The sequence below is a fragment of the Castanea sativa genome, chromosome 1 (assembly GCF_040712315.1).
Source record: "Castanea sativa cultivar Marrone di Chiusa Pesio chromosome 1, ASM4071231v1".
In the NCBI taxonomy this organism is placed as follows: domain Eukaryota; kingdom Viridiplantae; phylum Streptophyta; class Magnoliopsida; order Fagales; family Fagaceae; genus Castanea; species Castanea sativa.
Window position 1 is genome coordinate 59,424,685 of NC_134013.1, and position 16,920 is coordinate 59,441,604.

A 16,920-nucleotide genomic window follows, 5' to 3' on the forward strand; every position below is an offset into this window, starting at 1 on the left:
GCCATCATCTTAAAAGCTTGGAGAACAGCAAAAGGGATTTATATCGTTGATCTAAGGGAGAATGTGTTTTTTGATCAAATTTTCCTGTGAAGGGGATAAAAAACGCATCTTAGAATTGGGGCCTTAGAATATTGAAGGATTCCCACTAATTTTGAAACAGTGGCAAAAGAATTTAGCTATTGAAGATATGGATTTCTCCAGTATTCCACTCTGGATCCAAGTTCATGATCTCCCTATTGAGCATATGTCAAAGGAAAATGTAAAAGAGATTGGGGCTCTTGTGGGTGAGGTTCTAGATGTTGATCTCACGAGAGATGAGAAGATACATGAGCAAGTTCCTAAGGGTGAAGGTGGAGATAAAAGTAGAAAATCCTCTCTGGAGTGGTTTTTTTCTAGATAAAAAGCCACAACTAGACTTATGGATTCAATTTAAATATGAAAGAATAGCTGAGTTTCGTTTTCAATGTGGCAAGCTAGGGCACTTAAAAGCTAAATGTACATGGGAGAATTCTTCTAATGAAAAATTAATGCGCAAAGAACCATATGAATTTGGTCCATGGATGAAAGCAGAACTAATCAATAATAGAACAACCAGATGGGTTGAATTTATTGCAGAAGCTGCTCAAACATCAAATGAGGATGGAGAAGGGCGGAGTAAGGCCCTGGGTCAGAGAGACGAGGTGCGTAATCTTCATGTGTTGGGTGATTCAGAGAATGAGAATGGGTGTGATTCCAGTGAGACCTAAGTGAGTGTCTTGGGAAAGACTCTGTCAAATTTTGAAGAATTGGCTGCTCATGTCATGTCAAAACAAACTGGTATTGGAAACTTAGCCAATATCCCTATCCAATCCCAACCAGATATCCAACCAAGTCTTAAAAATCGAAAGCCTCTTAACCAACTCTTAAACCTGACAACCCTTAACTCCATAACCCCTATGGAAACTGACCTCCAAGAAAAATCTAGATCCCTCACAACTAAATCTCTAGAACATCACACCGCATCTCCACTAAATATACCCACCACAAATAACACCTCCAAACACACATCAGTAGCACAAGACCATACCTTCATTCCTTTGACTAACCTGAACCTTGCGGACCCACCCCACTTAATTGGGCTTGATTGCTTAGGCCCATCAAAGTTAATGACCAAGGAAATGCAACAAGCCATTATGAGCCTATCTAAAGCCCAAAATGTGGTAAGTATTTGAGCAAAGAGGAAGTTGGAGGAGGAGGAGAGACCAACCCATTGTAGAGCCCTTAAACTAACCAAGGTGGGCTCTGGTTTACTTGAACTGAAATCACAGCTCAATTGTCTAAGCTCACTGAAGCCGCAACAAGATAAGAAGAGAAAAATATAATTTTTGGCCAGAGAGAAAGCTAGACATCCTCCATGTTTGCTAATAAAAGAGGTAACCCATGTGAACTCTAGAAATTTGATTGATGTTGAGTCCCTTACATCCAAAAAGGCTGAGGAGGTGGGCCTTATCATGCCCCCACCTCAACCATGATTACATTATCTTGGAATTGCCGAGACTTGGCTCAGGTTTCGGCAAAAAGAACTCTTAGAGCCTTAATAAGGGATATTGGTTCAGATATAGTATTTCTATCCGAAACTAAAATTCCCATAAATAGAAGTAGAAAATTATTGGAGTCGTTGGGATTTTATAATATTGAGTATGTTGATCCAAAGGGTAAAAAAGGAGGTCTTGTTGTTTGTTGGAAAATAGGGGTGGATTTGGAAGTCACATATAAATGCCTTAATATGAAAAATGTTCTAATGTTCTCTAATCCTATTAATGAGCCTTGGCTTATGTCTTTTATGTATGGCCCTCCGAAGCGAAGTGATAGCGACCTTTTTTGGGAAGCAGTAGAGAAGGTGGGAGAAGCCTTTAGTGGAGGGTGGCTTTGCATTCAAGACTAACCATGTTTTTTCACAGCAAATAAGAAAGGTGGGAAACCAGTGGCTAATTCGTCCAGCAGAAGTCCTAATGAAGTGATAGACAAAAGTGGGCTCATTAATCTCCAATTTTCTAGCAACCCTTTCACTTGGTCTAATAGGAGGGAGGGCCTAGCGAATATAAAAGAAAGGCTTGACAGAGCCTTTGCAAATGATAGAAGCTTATCCTTCCTAAAGCTGCTATTCACAATTTACCAGCTGCATCATCAAACCACTCACCAATTGTACTCTTTACAGAAGGGAAACAACGTTGTAATAAAAGACCTTTTAAATTCGTAGAGGCGTGGACTAGGGATGAATCATGCCATTTTGTTGTAGAGAAGGATGGGAGAGGGGATATGAGGGGAACCCAATGTTCAAAGTTTGTAAGAAACTTAAAGAAACAAAGAATGAATTCAAAATATGGAACGGGGAGTGCTTGGGAACATTCAATCCAATATCAAAGAATGCTAGAAGCAGCTAGTAAAAATCCAAGGGGACACAAGAGAATCTGAGTAAAGAGGCAAGCATTTATTTAAATCTCCAAGAATGGCTTCAAAGGGAGGAAACGTTATGGAGACAAAAATCCAGAAATATAAAGCTGGCAACGACAGATTTGAATACTAAATTCTTTCACCTCTCAACGATAATAAGGAGGAGGAATTCCATAGACTTCCTTAAGAATTAACAGGGCATTTGGGTGCCAAGTAGAGAGAAAATTGGTAAATGTTTTGAAGAGTTCTTTATTAATTTATTTTTCTCTTCTAGCCCTTCTATCCCTGATAATCTTGATGATCTCATTTCACCAATTTTGTCTGAGGAAGATCTAGCTATGCTTTCACAGATACCTATGGCAGAAGAGATTAAAGAAGTGGTATTTAGTTTGGGCTCAAAAAAGGCACAGTGCCAGATGGCATATTAGCCCACTTTTACAAAATCTACAGGAATATCATTGGAGGTGATATAATTGAAGCAATCACAAGCTTTTTTTACGAGGGGTTATACGTTGAGGGAAATAACTCAGTATTTTATTGTCCTCATTCCCAAAGGCAGTAATGTAGCATATGTGTCACAATATAGGCCAATAAGCTTGTGTAATGTCTTGTACAAAATTATCTCCAAGTTGCTGGCCAACAGATTGAAGAAAGTTCTCCCAAAATTGATTTCCCCTTGGCAAACAACCTTTGTTTCAGGCCACAAAATTCAAGAAAACACCTTTCTAGCTCAAGAGATTCTTTATGAAATGAAGAAGAAGAAAGGAAAAAAGGGGTGGATTGGACTAAAGATAGATATGGAGAAAGCCTATAATAGGCTAGAATGGAGCTTTCTATTGAATGTGCTCAAATGCATTGGATTCCCTAGCATGTGGATTCAATGAGTCATGCAGTGTGTGACCACTCCTTCATTACGTCCTAATAAATGGCAATCCTTATGGTTTTTTTAGACTAGAAAGAGGAATTCGCCAAGAAAATCCCCTTTCCCCCTTTCTCTTCGTATTAGCAGCAGAAGTTCTGGCTAGGCTCATAAACAGAGAAGCAAGTCAACACAAAATCAAGGGATTCAAGCTTGCCCCTAACCTTATTCCAATCACTCATCTCCAATTTGCAGATGATCTGTTTATATTTGCTCAAGCAAACGATGAAAACATGGAGAGAATCAAGGTAATCTTTGAAACTTACTCTAGCTGGTCTGGACAGTAAGTAAACCTTTTGAAGTCTCTGATAATTTTCAGTAAAAACCTTTCTCATGGGGTGAAAAATCACCTAGCTAGGTCAATAGGAATAAATACCTCAAATAGAAAAGAAACATATTTGGGCATTCCTATGGCCTCTGCTAAGGATAAAAAGGCAGCATCAGAGGAGATTATAGAAAAAGTGAAGTCAAAGCTTCAAGGATGGAAAATGAAAACTTTATCACAGGCGAGCAGAGCTACCCTTATCACATCAGTGGCGAATTCAATCCCTTCATACCAAGCAGCCTCCTTACTCTTACCAAAACATGTGTGTTCCAAGTTAGATGCTCTTAATCGAAATTGTTGGTGGGGTAAGAAAGAAGATAATAAACTGGGATGTTGCCTCAAGAGTTAGGAATCCATTTGCACACCAAAAGTATGGGAGGGTTGAGCATTAAAAAGACAGAAGATATGAATAGAGCATTAGTGGCAAAGATGTCTTGAGAAATTGTTAGCAATGTTGATAAAGTGTGAGTGAAAGTTTTCCAAAAGAAATATGTGAAAAAAAGAAATTTCATGAAGGTCCCTATGCCGAAATCTACATCATGGTCTTGCCAAAGTATATTTGGTTGTAGAGATGTATTGAAAAATGGGCTTTGCCATAGAATTGGCAATGGCCTAAATACCTAGATTTTTGAAGACCCTTGGGTTCCTAATGAACCAAAATTTATTCCTCAATTAAGGAGTGGAGCCTCCAATGAAGACCATCTAGTTGCTGACCTCATAGACCAAGATACAAGGCAGTGGGATAAAGGGAAATTATCATATTTGTTCAACCAAGTAACAATGAACAACATTCTGAACATCCACCTTACCCAACAATTTCAACATGACTAGGTGTTTTGGAGCTTGAGTGCAAATGGGGAATACTCAGTTAAATCGGCTTATGCTGCATTGAGGATCACAAACTCAGCCAACCATCCCAACTTGCAAAAGAAAGACTGGAAGAATCTTTGGAAATTGAAACTTAATGCCAAGCTCAAAAACCTCCTCTGGAAAATGGTTTGGAATATCCTAACCTACTTGCTCAGTCCTCAATAACAGGGTTGTTCTCTCTTCTGTTAAGTGTTATTTGTGCAACAATGCAATTGAGTCTATTGAGCATCTTTTTATTCAATGTGATTGGGCTGCCCAAATTTGGCTAATGTCACCTTGGCCAATTAATTTAGATAGATTAAATAACCTCTCAATTTCAGATTGGGTGAAAATGATTTTGTACCCTGAAGACTTGCTGGGGCTAAACAGTGAAGAATCCGTAAATTTCTAGCTTTTTGCTACAATTGTATGTGATCACCTATGGATGATTAGAAACAGAGTAAGGGTAGGGGGAGCCAAAAGCAACCCTATGGAGATTGCAAGAAAAATATTGACAACTTTTAAAGAGCACAAACAAGTAGAGAGAGAACTGATCAAGAAATCATCTAGAGACCCAAAATGGTATCCTTCACCTGCAAATTGGATTAAATTGAACTTTAATGTAGCTATAAGAGAAGGATATAGTTGTGTGGCTGTGGTAAGCAGGGACCATGATGGGAATCTTATTGAGGCGTGGACTGAGAAAATTAGTCTAGGAAGTTCTATTCGAGGTGAAGCTGAGGCAGCTTGGTGTGCTATTCGTAGAGCAGTGGCTAAGGGATTTAACAAAATAATTATAGAAGGAGATGCATGGAATGTGATAGATCCTCTGCAAAAATCAAGCTTACTGGCCTCACTGGAGCATTAAAACTATAGTAGAAGATATTCTTAATTTAGCCAAGTCTTTTGTAAATGTAAATATCTCTTTTGTGTATAGAGAAGGCAACATGTCTGTCAATCTGTTAGCAAAATGGGCTATCTTTTTGCTATGGACTGGGCCGGTGCCCATCTCCTCCCTATCGCCTCTAATTGTTCAGGCTTTGGATAGAGATGGATTCAGCCCAGCTTCTAACTATTTTCTTATTTTTCTTGGTCAACAAAGTATTTATTCGGAAGAAAAAAAAAGCGCACTGATAGAGCTTCAGTGGCACTTCAACATAACTTTAACTGCATTCCAACATTTAGATTTAAGAGCAAAAGCTCGAGGGCAGTGTTGCTGGAACCGTTTGGTGTGAGAGGAAGGGGAGCTATTATATGTCTATACCATATTTTTCACTTGTTTTCTCTCTCTACTCTCTAGGCATACAAGTCACACTTGAACACCAACCCAATATATAATATATTTATATGGGTGAGAGAGTATCATAATGTATTGCTTCTAATGGGCTAAATCAATACTTTAAGAAGTAGAGGTTAGAGACTTTATCATTGTGTGTTAGTCCAAAATGCAAGCCCGTCCCATTAAGTGTTGCGTATGATCAAATAAAATATACTAATAAAGTCCATACTATTAATCATAAGTTGCAATAAAATGGTCCACTATCAACAATGTGGTGATCAATATCTACTATTGGGTCTTACAAATGTTCACACTCCAAGTAATCCAAGTTTTATTGACTACACAAAAAATGACCATGCTATCCCATAACACAACAAATGCCAGCATAGTAATTATCTATAATCCTGACCATGCCCCAAAAGTGGCATGCTTCATATATCAATGCACTTTTAGCCAAATTTGGTCTAAATACTCACTTTTGTTACTTTAATTAATCTATGATTCATAAATTATATTAATCTCAAATTCTATTTAAATAGCCAAATAGAGAGAGATATGTGAGAAAATGAACTAAAAAAAAAAAAGAATCTTTTACTTCTGTCTTTCAAATTAATTTTTCTAATTGTAATTTTTTCTTTGGGCTAAGTAAAGAAAGAGGTTTTAATTGTTGTTGTTCATCTAAAGGATCCTAACTGAGTGAGGGCCATAGGCTGAGTGACCAAAACAAAAAGGGATATTTGAGAATTTTTACTGTTGAAGCATCCAAGTCTTCTATTTCGGGGTTGTTTTGCTACATTGCAGAGAGAAGCATTCGAGTCTTCTAAAAAATGCATAAAGTTGGGGTGTCTTTTTTTTCTGAGAAAAGGGACTCATCACTTGTCCCTACACAGTCTGCTGTCCGAAAACTCTTGCTTCTGGCTGAAAACATGCATATGAAAGCAAGGTTTTAACGGACGAAATCAGAATTTAGCTGGCAACAAGTTCTATGTCTAGATATTTACCAAAATGGCCTCGGCAAAATGACCTTGATACCTAACCTACCACATTTCCGTAAACTGTTTGCCTATGTCTCTGAATAATATATTAATATTGCTATTGGTCACATTTTTGTTTATGAATGTTCGCGTTTTGGTTTTGGAATTGGATATGAAAATAAACAAATGATATATGTTAATCAGAATTCCATAACCAAGTTCCTAGAAGGTAGAATGGATTAACAGCTTGCTCATACCAAAAAAGAAAAAGAAAAAAGAACTTAACCAATTAAGCGTCCGTTTAGTTAGGTGTTTTGAAGCCTAAAAACATGTTTTTAAAACCCATAACTTCATTTTGCAACAGCAACTTTTTATAATTTTTTTTTATTACAAACGTTTATTTTAAACCCAAAACACCATTTCGCAACAGTTTAGCCAAATGCATTTTAAAATTCAATACAAAGAAAACACCCAAAAGAAGAAAAAAATTAGGGAGACTATATAGAAAGAATTTAACAAGTATACCTCATTCAATCATATGCCTTAGTCCTAACTCCTAATAGTTCATTCCTTATTTTAGAGTAGAGTCCCAAGACATCATGTCACCTTCAATTCAACCAGGACCGTTGGAGTGTTGCGCTCGCTATATGGTTTAGTCTGTGTCTCCCGCCTATTCTCTCCCTCGTTAGTCCTTGCTTCAAGATATGGGAAGCCAATCAGAAAACTCCAGAAACCCCATGAGAAAAAGAGTGACACCGACTTTACCATTTTTATTTTTTTATGTATCTAACAACCCTTTGGTAAGCCATCTCCATAACCGACATTTCCTTCCAACGGTCTCTCTTTTTCTTATATACAAAACATTAGCCAGTAGCCATCCCACTTTGATACTGGAAATTTCAGATATTGAATTTAACTTATTGACATTATCAGTACTACAAGCTTGGGACAATGAGATTCGTTCTCTCAGCTTTCTTCTTCCTTGTGCTGCTTACTTATGCAGGTAAGCTTATAGTTCCCTAAATTCTAATTGGATTAACTTACTTCTTTCTTTCTCTGTATTATTCTCTTTCTCAATTCCCTTCATTCTGTTTTGTAATTGTAGCTGCATATGATCCCTTGGATCCAAATGGGAACGTTACAATTAAATGGGATATCATGTCTTGGACCCCAGATGGCTATGTGGTGAGTAAAAGCTTATAGCAAATTTTCCAACATCAAATTTAACAGACATGTCAAAAAAATATGTTCGGAAAAGAATATATGTTGCCGACCCTGACTAATCTGTTGAAGATTTGAATCAACCCCAAAAAAGGTTGTTATGAATCTTATTGAATTTAGAATTGTATGGATGACTATGCTTCTTTTTCAATATTTGGCAGGCGGTTGTAACATTGAACAATTTCCAAATATACCGCCACATAATGAGTCCAGGTTGGACCTTAGGATGGACATGGGCTAAGAAGGAAGTGATATGGTCCATGGTAGGGGCTCAAGCCACTGAACAAGGAGACTGTTCCAAATTCAAAGGAGACATACCTCATTGCTGCAAGAAAATTCCAACAGTTGTGGATCTGCTCCCTGGTGTCCCTTACAACCAGCAATTCACAAATTGCTGCAAAGGTGGTGTGGTGGCAGCATGGGGTCAAGATCCAACCGCTGCTGTCTCAGCCTTCCAATTGAGTGTCGGGCTAGCAGGTACTTCGAACAAGACAGTGAAACTTCCCAAGAACTTCACCTTGTTAGGTCCAGGGCCAGGGTACACATGTGGCCCTGCTAAGGTTGTGCCTTCCACCGCTTTCCTCACACCAGACCGCCGCCGTAAGACTCAGGCACTGAGTAAGTTACATTGTCCCTTCTTCACATATATTGAAGTTTGTCAACTACTCCAGATGAATCTGTGTTCCACAATTCATTTTCTAAAACACCTTTCTTGTTTGAAAGATTACTTGTGTCCTGCAGAATTTGATTTTACTATAAATAAATGATGTTTTTCCAGATATATTAATATTTTGATTCAGATTAGGCCAAAATGTACTGCTGGTACCCAACCTTTAACCCATGATCAATTTTAGTTCTAAAGTTTAAAGTGACCATTTTTAGTTCCTTGAAAACTTAGTCTTAAATGAAATAAAGACGTGACAGTTTTTAATTTGGCCATGTCATTTACGATTCTAAGGGACTACTAAAAACAATCACTTTTAACTTCAAGAATTAAAATCACCAATGGCCTAACTTTTAGGACAAACGGTAGTATATAAGGCTTCAGGTTATGGGCCAAGTAATTTTTAGTCCTTAATATGTCACTATGATCTGCTATACAAATACAATGGTTAACATCTTTCCTCTCATCTCATGCAGTGACATGGAACGTGACCTGCACTTATTCCCAGTTTCTTGCCAGGAAAAACCCAAATTGTTGTGTTTCTTTCTCATCCTTCTACAATGACACAATCACTCCTTGCCCCTCTTGTGCTTGTGGTTGCCAGAACAAGAACAACTGTGTCAAGTAAGTCTCTCCTTTTTAATATCTCGACTTCGATGCATCTATCAAGTTGCAACATCATATCAAATGATGAATGTTGGTTTTACAGGAGCAACTCTAAAATTCTTCAAATGAAGGGAATAAACACTCCGAAGAAAGACAACACACCACTGTTGCAATGCACACACCACATGTGCCCTGTCCGGGTGCACTGGCATGTGAAGCAAAACTATAAGGACTATTGGCGTGTGAAGCTTGCCGTTACAAACTTCAACTATCGGATGAACTACACGCTTTGGAGTCTAGTTGTTCAGCATCCAAATCTCAACAATGTGACACAAGTTTTCAGCTTTGATTACAAACCTCTTGTTCCCTACGAATCTATAAGTAAGTGAAAATAAATTTCCATTTTTTGCACTACTACAGGATTGAATTTCGGTTCAGGTGTGTGACAATATTCAAACATGGCTGTTACTTTATATGCAGATGACACAGGTATGTTCTACGGCATGAAATACTATAATGACTTACTCATGGAAGCTGGGCCATTTGGTAACATTCAGTCAGAGGTGCTTCTTCAAAAGGACAAGAACACTTTCACCTTCAAGCAAGGATGGGCATTTCCCCGCAAAGTCTACTTCAATGGTGATGAGTGCATGCTGCCCCCACCCGATACATACCCACATCTGCCTAATTCTGCCCATAAAAGCCTACTTGCCTTAACAACATTGATTTCTTCATTGCTTTTCTTGTTGATATCTATCTGGTGATGAGCTACTTGGACTTGAGAAATGTTATGGAAAATTTTGAAGCTTAAGTTACTTTGACACACATAAAAGAGACAGAAATGGTATAACAATTCAATATTCTTTTGAAAGAGCCAAACTTGACTTATGGAGATGGAATTGTATTCTATGATACATGAGCTTGTGAATAGAGAAATCAAATTTGACTCTCCAAAACAATGAAATCTATTTGTATTTTGATTCCTAATACTGCAATGTGATATTAAATCTTCATCTATGTTTCTTGTTACAAAATAGGCAGATATACTTCAAAGGTTACTGGGCAAAATATACTCCTTGTAGATTCAAGTAAGCACCTTATAAATAAGATGTTTAATTCACATGCAAAATCACCCTTTGATTCATCAAGGGATGAGATTTAATTGAATCAACATGCGAACGTAATTAATAAAAATACGAATAAGAGGAAAAACAATATTGTGATCAAAATGAGAAAGTAGCTTCATGTCCTTGTTTCTTTGGGCAACACTGTCCTAGTTACTAGTTCCAGTTATTACAATCACTTTTACAATATGGATGTGGATATCATACAAACAAGATGATTTGATTCTCACCCAAAAAAAAAAAAAAGATGATTCAGTAAGTGAACATAAATACAACAGCTAGAAGCAACAAAAAGGTCGTTAATTCACCCACCCCATATCTGGTACAACAGAATATTTTGGTAACAGATCATAGTGCTCACAAACTCACATTTAACTGCGGCTGGAAGTAATAGCCCAAATGCATGAAACTTCAGTCAGCTTGCCTGACTACTGGAGTCTCTTTGATCTGGCTGAAAATTTTATAGTATCACTTTTTATGTATACCAGAGATTAGAAGCTTTAGGCATATGCAAACATGAATGTCAAGGTTGACAAGAAGGTCATGACTAGTGTAAGCAAAGAGACGTGTTGCTGGGAACTAGCATTTGGCGACCATGGATAGGCATCAGGAGGTGGCATCACGCAATTATCACCGTTGAAATAAACCCTTCGAGGGAAAGCCCAACCCTTGTCAAAAGTGAAAGTCGCATCCTTCTGAAAAAGTACCTCTGACTGAACATTACCAAGAGGGCCAGCTTGCATGAGAAAATCGTTGTAGAACTTAATTCCCCATAGCATGGCAGTATCATCTATTGGAAAGAAGAATACATTAAATACATTTTGTCAACTTCCAATTTGTATTACAAGTAAAAAGTAAAAAATGCAATTGTTTTCAGAAAAATAATGACAACTAGTAATTCACTCTATACGTGACAGCAGAAACTTCCCATTCAGAACAACAGATAATGTGCCCCAACCCCCCAGCCCAACTAAAAAAAAAAAAAAACAGACCATTTGCATGTTAGGATTTCACTTACTGATATCTCCATAAGGTGTTAATGACTTGTAGTCAAAGCTGAAAGTCTGGGTCAAATTGCTAAAATTGGGGTGTTGAACAACTATGTTCCAATCTGAATAGTTCATCCTGTAATTGAAGTTTGTAACTGTTATCTTCACCCGCCAGTATTCTTTATAGTTAAGCTTAACATGCCAGTGGACTCGGATTGGGCACATATGACTTGTACATTGAACCAGAGGCGTATAGCTGTTCTTGCCAGAACCAGAAACAACTGAAGCTAGATATGGCGAATCTGCCCTGTAATCCACAGAAAAAAATATCATCCAGAAAGAAGTTAGAAGAAAGAGTTAAGTTGTTCTGATTAAGAGAACTTACTCAACACAGCTCCCTGGCTGGGATATGTTGTTTTGGCAGCCACATGCACATTTTGGGCACTGAACTATTGTGTCATTATAGAAGGCTGAGAGTGAGACACAGCAAGTAGGAGCTTTTTGAGCTAGAAATTGCGAATATGTGCATGTAGCATTCCATGTCACTGCCATGAAAGAGAGACGTATTTGAAACCCAACATATAAGTGAAATACCACATGAGAAATTTATGTGTGTCATCTGCTGTGAAAATGAAACTATCACAGTGCTGGTATGATCCTCAAAGCTGAAAAAGAGCATATATAGATGTAATCTTCATTAACTTACTCAAAGCTTGTGTGGCTCTCCTTTTATCTGCTGTAATAAATTTAGTGGGTCTAACAACTTTTGCAGGTCCACATGTATAACCAGGTCCTGGCGCTTTCAGAGTGAAGTTTTTAGGCACTCTGACTGTTTTGTTGGAGGTTCCAGCCGAACCAACGCTGAGCTGAAATGAACCTGCTGCATTAGCTGGATCTTGCACCCATGAGCTGAGTACACCCCCTTTGCAACAATTTGCAATCTGCTGGTTGTAAGGTGTTCCAGGTAATAGATCCACAATCGTTGGGGTTTTCTTACAGCAATGTGGGATGTTCCCTTTAAATCGAGAACAATCCCCTTGGTCTGTGGCCTGGCCTCCTGTCATGCTCCATATTATCTCCTTCTTTGCCCACGTCCACCCCAGTGTCCACCCCGGTGTTTGAATGTGACGATATGCCTGGAAGTTGTATATTGTGACTACTGCCTGTCCATTCGACATAGATGCTGATTAGCTAACAGAAATGTCATTTGATGATTTATAATGCCTCTGCCAGCAGACAAAAGAGATGAGTCTAATATGCTCAACAGAGAAATACTTCACATGATTGTAGATAATGAAGGCCGTTTGCATAATCAATCACTTCTAAGGGAATAAAGCCCTACAATTCATCCTCTTAACTAAGAAAATGTAAAACAGTTACTCATCATAAATATCTCAACTAGGGATACTGGATTGAAAAAGTACAGTAATAAGAAAACCTCGATGTTGCATTTTGGATAAATATGGTAGATATTATAGCTACTGAATTGGTGAGGGAAGTTGAGAGGATTTCTTCTCGCATAGGCAAACCCCCATCACTCTAGTCAAGATGCACATTAGCAACATGAACAGAAAATAACTCCATTGCTCAAAAAAATTAGATTAAATTCTTTAAGTACTGAACAAGCAGCTCTAAGTTTAAGTTCAAAATTCAGAACCTTTTTGAGTTTTCAATCATATTATAATGCCTAGTTCTATGATCTCTCTTAGCTAGCCACAAACATAGTCCATGCAATAAAATAGGCTAAGTTACCTGAGTAAGCAATGAAATATGAGAGGTCTCTAACTTGAACATGCACTAAAATGACAGAGAATGTGCACAAAAGATAGAGACTCTATCAATAAACTAATACTCACAACATAGCCATCAGGAGTCCAGCTAATTATATCCCATTTGATTGTGATATTTCCATTTGGGTCGAGTGCGTCATAGGCTTCTGAAACAGAAACAACCAGCCAAAACAGAGCATCATTTTTTAATTCTTTGGAAAAAGAGAATTGCAAAAAGAAAAGCATAATAGAAACTAAGAAATAGAGAGAATACCTAAGCTTGTTCAAGTAGTAACGAAGCCAAAAAAGATTTAAACAGAAATTAGTTTCGCTAATTAATAACTTAGATGGCAAGATGATAAGATTTGTATTTTTCTTTTTTTTTTTTTTGTGAAGTAACCTCTAGTAATATTGCATGACTACTTGTTGATTTACAGGTGCGAGTGGAAATCCCAAATGGAGAAAAATTAAAGAAGTTTAAGAATTAATATAATAGTTGAGCCCCCATAGGCTTAAACTTTTACCTTAAGCAGTGTCATTATATATTTTATTACGCCCTCAATTAGAGTCCCCCTAGGTGTTATCTCCCCAATACTACTCAATAGTCAATACCCATATCCTGATCATTTCCTAGTCCCAATAACAAAGAAGATATAATTCAGCTTACATCGCCAATTTTTTTATCCCTTTTTCCATACTACTATTTTCTGTAGTTAAAGCAAGGTGAAAATATCACATAAAGAACAACATAAAATGAATTCTACAAAGCTTTTTTGATTAACAAAGTAAAACCCACTTTCTCATTTCTCAAAGTTAATAATAAAGCTTCCCAAATTCTACAAACGTTACTCTAGTTAGTCAACCACACCCCAAGAATTTAAGTCTTCAAAAACAAGTCCTCTGCTTTTTTAACAGATTAAAAATCAAAGAAAAAATCATTAACGAAAATAAGAAAACAGGGTGAAGAATCTATATTTGGAAAGACTAAATGAAAAAAGAAAAACATTTTTCATGCTACTATTTTCTGTAGTAAAAGCAAGGTGAACTACCATCTAAAGAGCAACATAAATGAATTCTATAAAGCTATATTTTCCAACCGATTATGGAAAGTACTGAAAAAAGCTCATGATTCATCATCAACCTAACAAGGAGAGCAAAAGATGATACATGCTTAAACTTTTTGATTAACAAAGTAAAACCCACTTTCTCATTTATCAAATTTAATAAACAAAGCTTCCCAAATTCCACAAACGTTACTCCAATCAGTCAACCACACCCCAAGAATGGAATTCTTAAAAAACTAGACTACTGCTTTTTTTTAACAGATTTAAAGATCAAAGAAAAAATCATTAACGAAAACAAGAAAACAGGTAAAGATTCTATATTTGGAAAGACTGAATGAGAAAAGAAAAAAAGAGTGTGCCAACCTCACCTGTTGAAGTGAAGCTATTGCATGAAAGCAAAAACAGAAGCGAAATGATGAATTTGAAGATGATACCCATCATGGGTGAGAAGCCAAAGCCGATTTTCTCTTCTTGTTTCAATGAGTGTCAGAGTCTTTGGTTGGCTCAACACAGAAACAGAGAGAAGACTGAACTTTGGAGTCTCGAGAGAAAAAGAAAGAACGCGTGGGAAGGTGGCTTTTGCTCGCTTGGCAAACAGTTTATGAAAATTCACTTTGACTTTGCCCACTGAATTTTTTTTTATCAATTCATATTTGAATAAAAAAAATATATAACAACAACGTTAGTTGCTTCCACGTATACATTTTTTTAAGTGCACATATTATTCCCTCAAAAAATAAATTACATTTTATGTAACCGACCTTTAAACTTTTATTTCAAATTTGTCTTTATATGTTTCACTTTAATTTTTATATTATAAAGTTTTGAATATATATATATATGTACTTATGAATAAAATATATTGATGCCATGTTAGAGAGCTCCATGCCATTGATTTTCACTTGCTAGGTTCATGTTTTTCATCTATAAAGATGAGAATAAAATCCTTTCAAACAATTTAATATATAAGCATCGTAAGCGCACAACCGCACCCGACCCAGCAAGACATGCCAGCCCACCGAGCCTTAAACAATAAAATTTGTAGAGTGCTTAAAACCTGCGTTAGCTACGAGCTTGATAACATGCTTTTATAAACAAATACATGTGTAAATAACGAACGATGATTGCAAATGGATCTCCTCGGATTCGAGCCGAGGACTACTTCTTTATTATTTTTCTTTCTTTCTTACAGGTTACAATCCTTAATTTCTTTTCTTTTTCTTTAGAGAGAGAGAGTAAGCCAGAGAGAGAAAGAAAAAGAGATCCCCCTACCCTTTGCATTCCTCCCCCTTAAATACCCCTTTTTTTAGATGCCCTTTGGGACCCTGACTAGAAGTTTCTGCCCTACTGTTTAGGGGTCACTTCCCCATTAATGCGGCCAAGGAGGTAGGTGCAGAGTCTTTAATGTGGAGGTGGCAGCCTTTGCTCTAGATATTTTCTTTAACACTGGTGTATCGAGAAGGTTCAGGGTTTCCCCCTTTAACCATTAGTCTTTCTAGAGTTGAGCTTTGACCTTCATAATGAAGCTTTGAATTCTCTTGGGCTTGTCCGAGGAGAAGCTCGTCTTCGGCTGCACCCTTGGACTCTCGACGTATTGGCCAATTCGTAGAGTTTAATTCTGAGCGGTGTCGGCCCTTCATGCTACTCTCAAAGGCCCATATGCCCATTCTCCTGTGTCCTTTGACTCCCCACAATAGCCCCTCAAAACTCTATTTTTCATCATCCGAGGAGAAAAATAGGGTTTTGATCCAACGAACACTTTCCCCACACTTTCTGTAAATAACTACACGTGTGAAAACCGTTTCGCGTTCCAGAGGATGCCACTTGGCGGTTTTATTTTCAAAAACGCGCGCATTTATTACCGTAAGTTATAACTTGTCCCCCATGTTCAACGGTGAGATGAGCATCCAACGGTCCTTGCTACTCCGTGAAAATTTGGGCGAGACAAATACAATTTCGAGGCCGCTTCCCACACGTCATGACGCTTCGGGAACCTGCGCCTTCATTTATTTCTCCAGAGGCTAATCTCATCAAAACATCAATGATCACCTTTTGTTTGCACAAATCCGTGGAAACTCGCACAACTTCAAGTCTGTAAGTTCCTGTTCCCTTTTTTTTTCTCTTAACCTTTTCTCCTCGGACACTGTCCTCGCTCCCTTATAATCATTCCCCCTCTTAGAATTTAGCCTTTCGTTCCTTCCCCGATGGGAAAGTTCAAGTGTCTAGTTGATACCGCCGCCGGGATGGAAGGCTTTAGAGCCAAGTATCGTATTCCTGCCGACGTAGGTTTAAAATACACGCCGCAGAAGCCGTGGCTGGTTCTAGGAAGGCCGGGAGAGGTTATCATCCCAATGGTAGCCTTCGTAGAAGGTGGGATGACCCTCCCAATGAAGCCTCGTAACCGGGGAGTACCTCCGCAACCACCGTTGTGTCCCGACTGCGCCCCAAACGTTTTTAGAGTTTTGGGTAGCGTCGACGCTCTAAACGAGCAAATGGGTCTGAACCTCACCTGGCATGATGTCGTCTTCATGTACGAATGCCACAAACTCACTGGAGTAGGTTACTACATCAAATCCCGCTCCAGTGTAGTTAGGTTAATCTCCTGTTTGCCCAAGTCTAATAAAGGCATAAAGGATGACTACTTCATCGTCTCTAGCAATTGGCACGACGGCCCCCACTGCCCTGTTAAGTGGGGAGATCCAGG

At 38.0% G+C, this 16,920-nt stretch overlaps 2 protein-coding genes across 3 annotated transcripts; one reads left to right on the top strand and one right to left on the bottom strand.

The window, feature by feature from the left end:
* The first annotated feature begins 7,657 nt into the window (after positions 1 to 7,657).
* Positions 7,658 to 10,287, top strand: LOC142622885 (COBRA-like protein 4). Its single transcript, XM_075796446.1, has 6 exons — positions 7,658 to 7,782; positions 7,885 to 7,964; positions 8,162 to 8,618; positions 9,141 to 9,288; positions 9,374 to 9,651; positions 9,751 to 10,287. Exons 1-6 carry the CDS (start codon positions 7,731 to 7,733, stop codon positions 10,032 to 10,034), a joined length of 1,299 nt encoding a protein of 432 aa, XP_075652561.1. The 5' UTR covers positions 7,658 to 7,730; the 3' UTR covers positions 10,035 to 10,287.
* A 203-nt stretch (positions 10,288 to 10,490) lies between these two features.
* Positions 10,491 to 14,765, bottom strand: LOC142622884 (COBRA-like protein 1). 2 transcript variants are annotated; one of them, XM_075796444.1, is made up of 6 exons: positions 14,585 to 14,765; positions 13,240 to 13,319; positions 12,090 to 12,546; positions 11,769 to 11,928; positions 11,413 to 11,690; positions 10,491 to 11,184 (listed from the first exon to the last, which is right to left on the bottom strand). In XM_075796444.1, the coding sequence occupies exons 1-6, from the start codon at positions 14,655 to 14,657 to the stop codon at positions 10,895 to 10,897; spliced, it is 1,338 nt and encodes a 445-aa protein (XP_075652559.1). In that variant the 5' UTR covers positions 14,658 to 14,765; the 3' UTR covers positions 10,491 to 10,894. The 2 variants fall into 2 exon arrangements, with proteins under 2 accessions (XP_075652559.1, XP_075652560.1); XM_075796445.1 differs by having other exon boundaries at positions 10,600 to 11,184; positions 14,580 to 14,715.
* Positions 14,766 to 16,920: the final 2,155 nt, after the last annotated feature.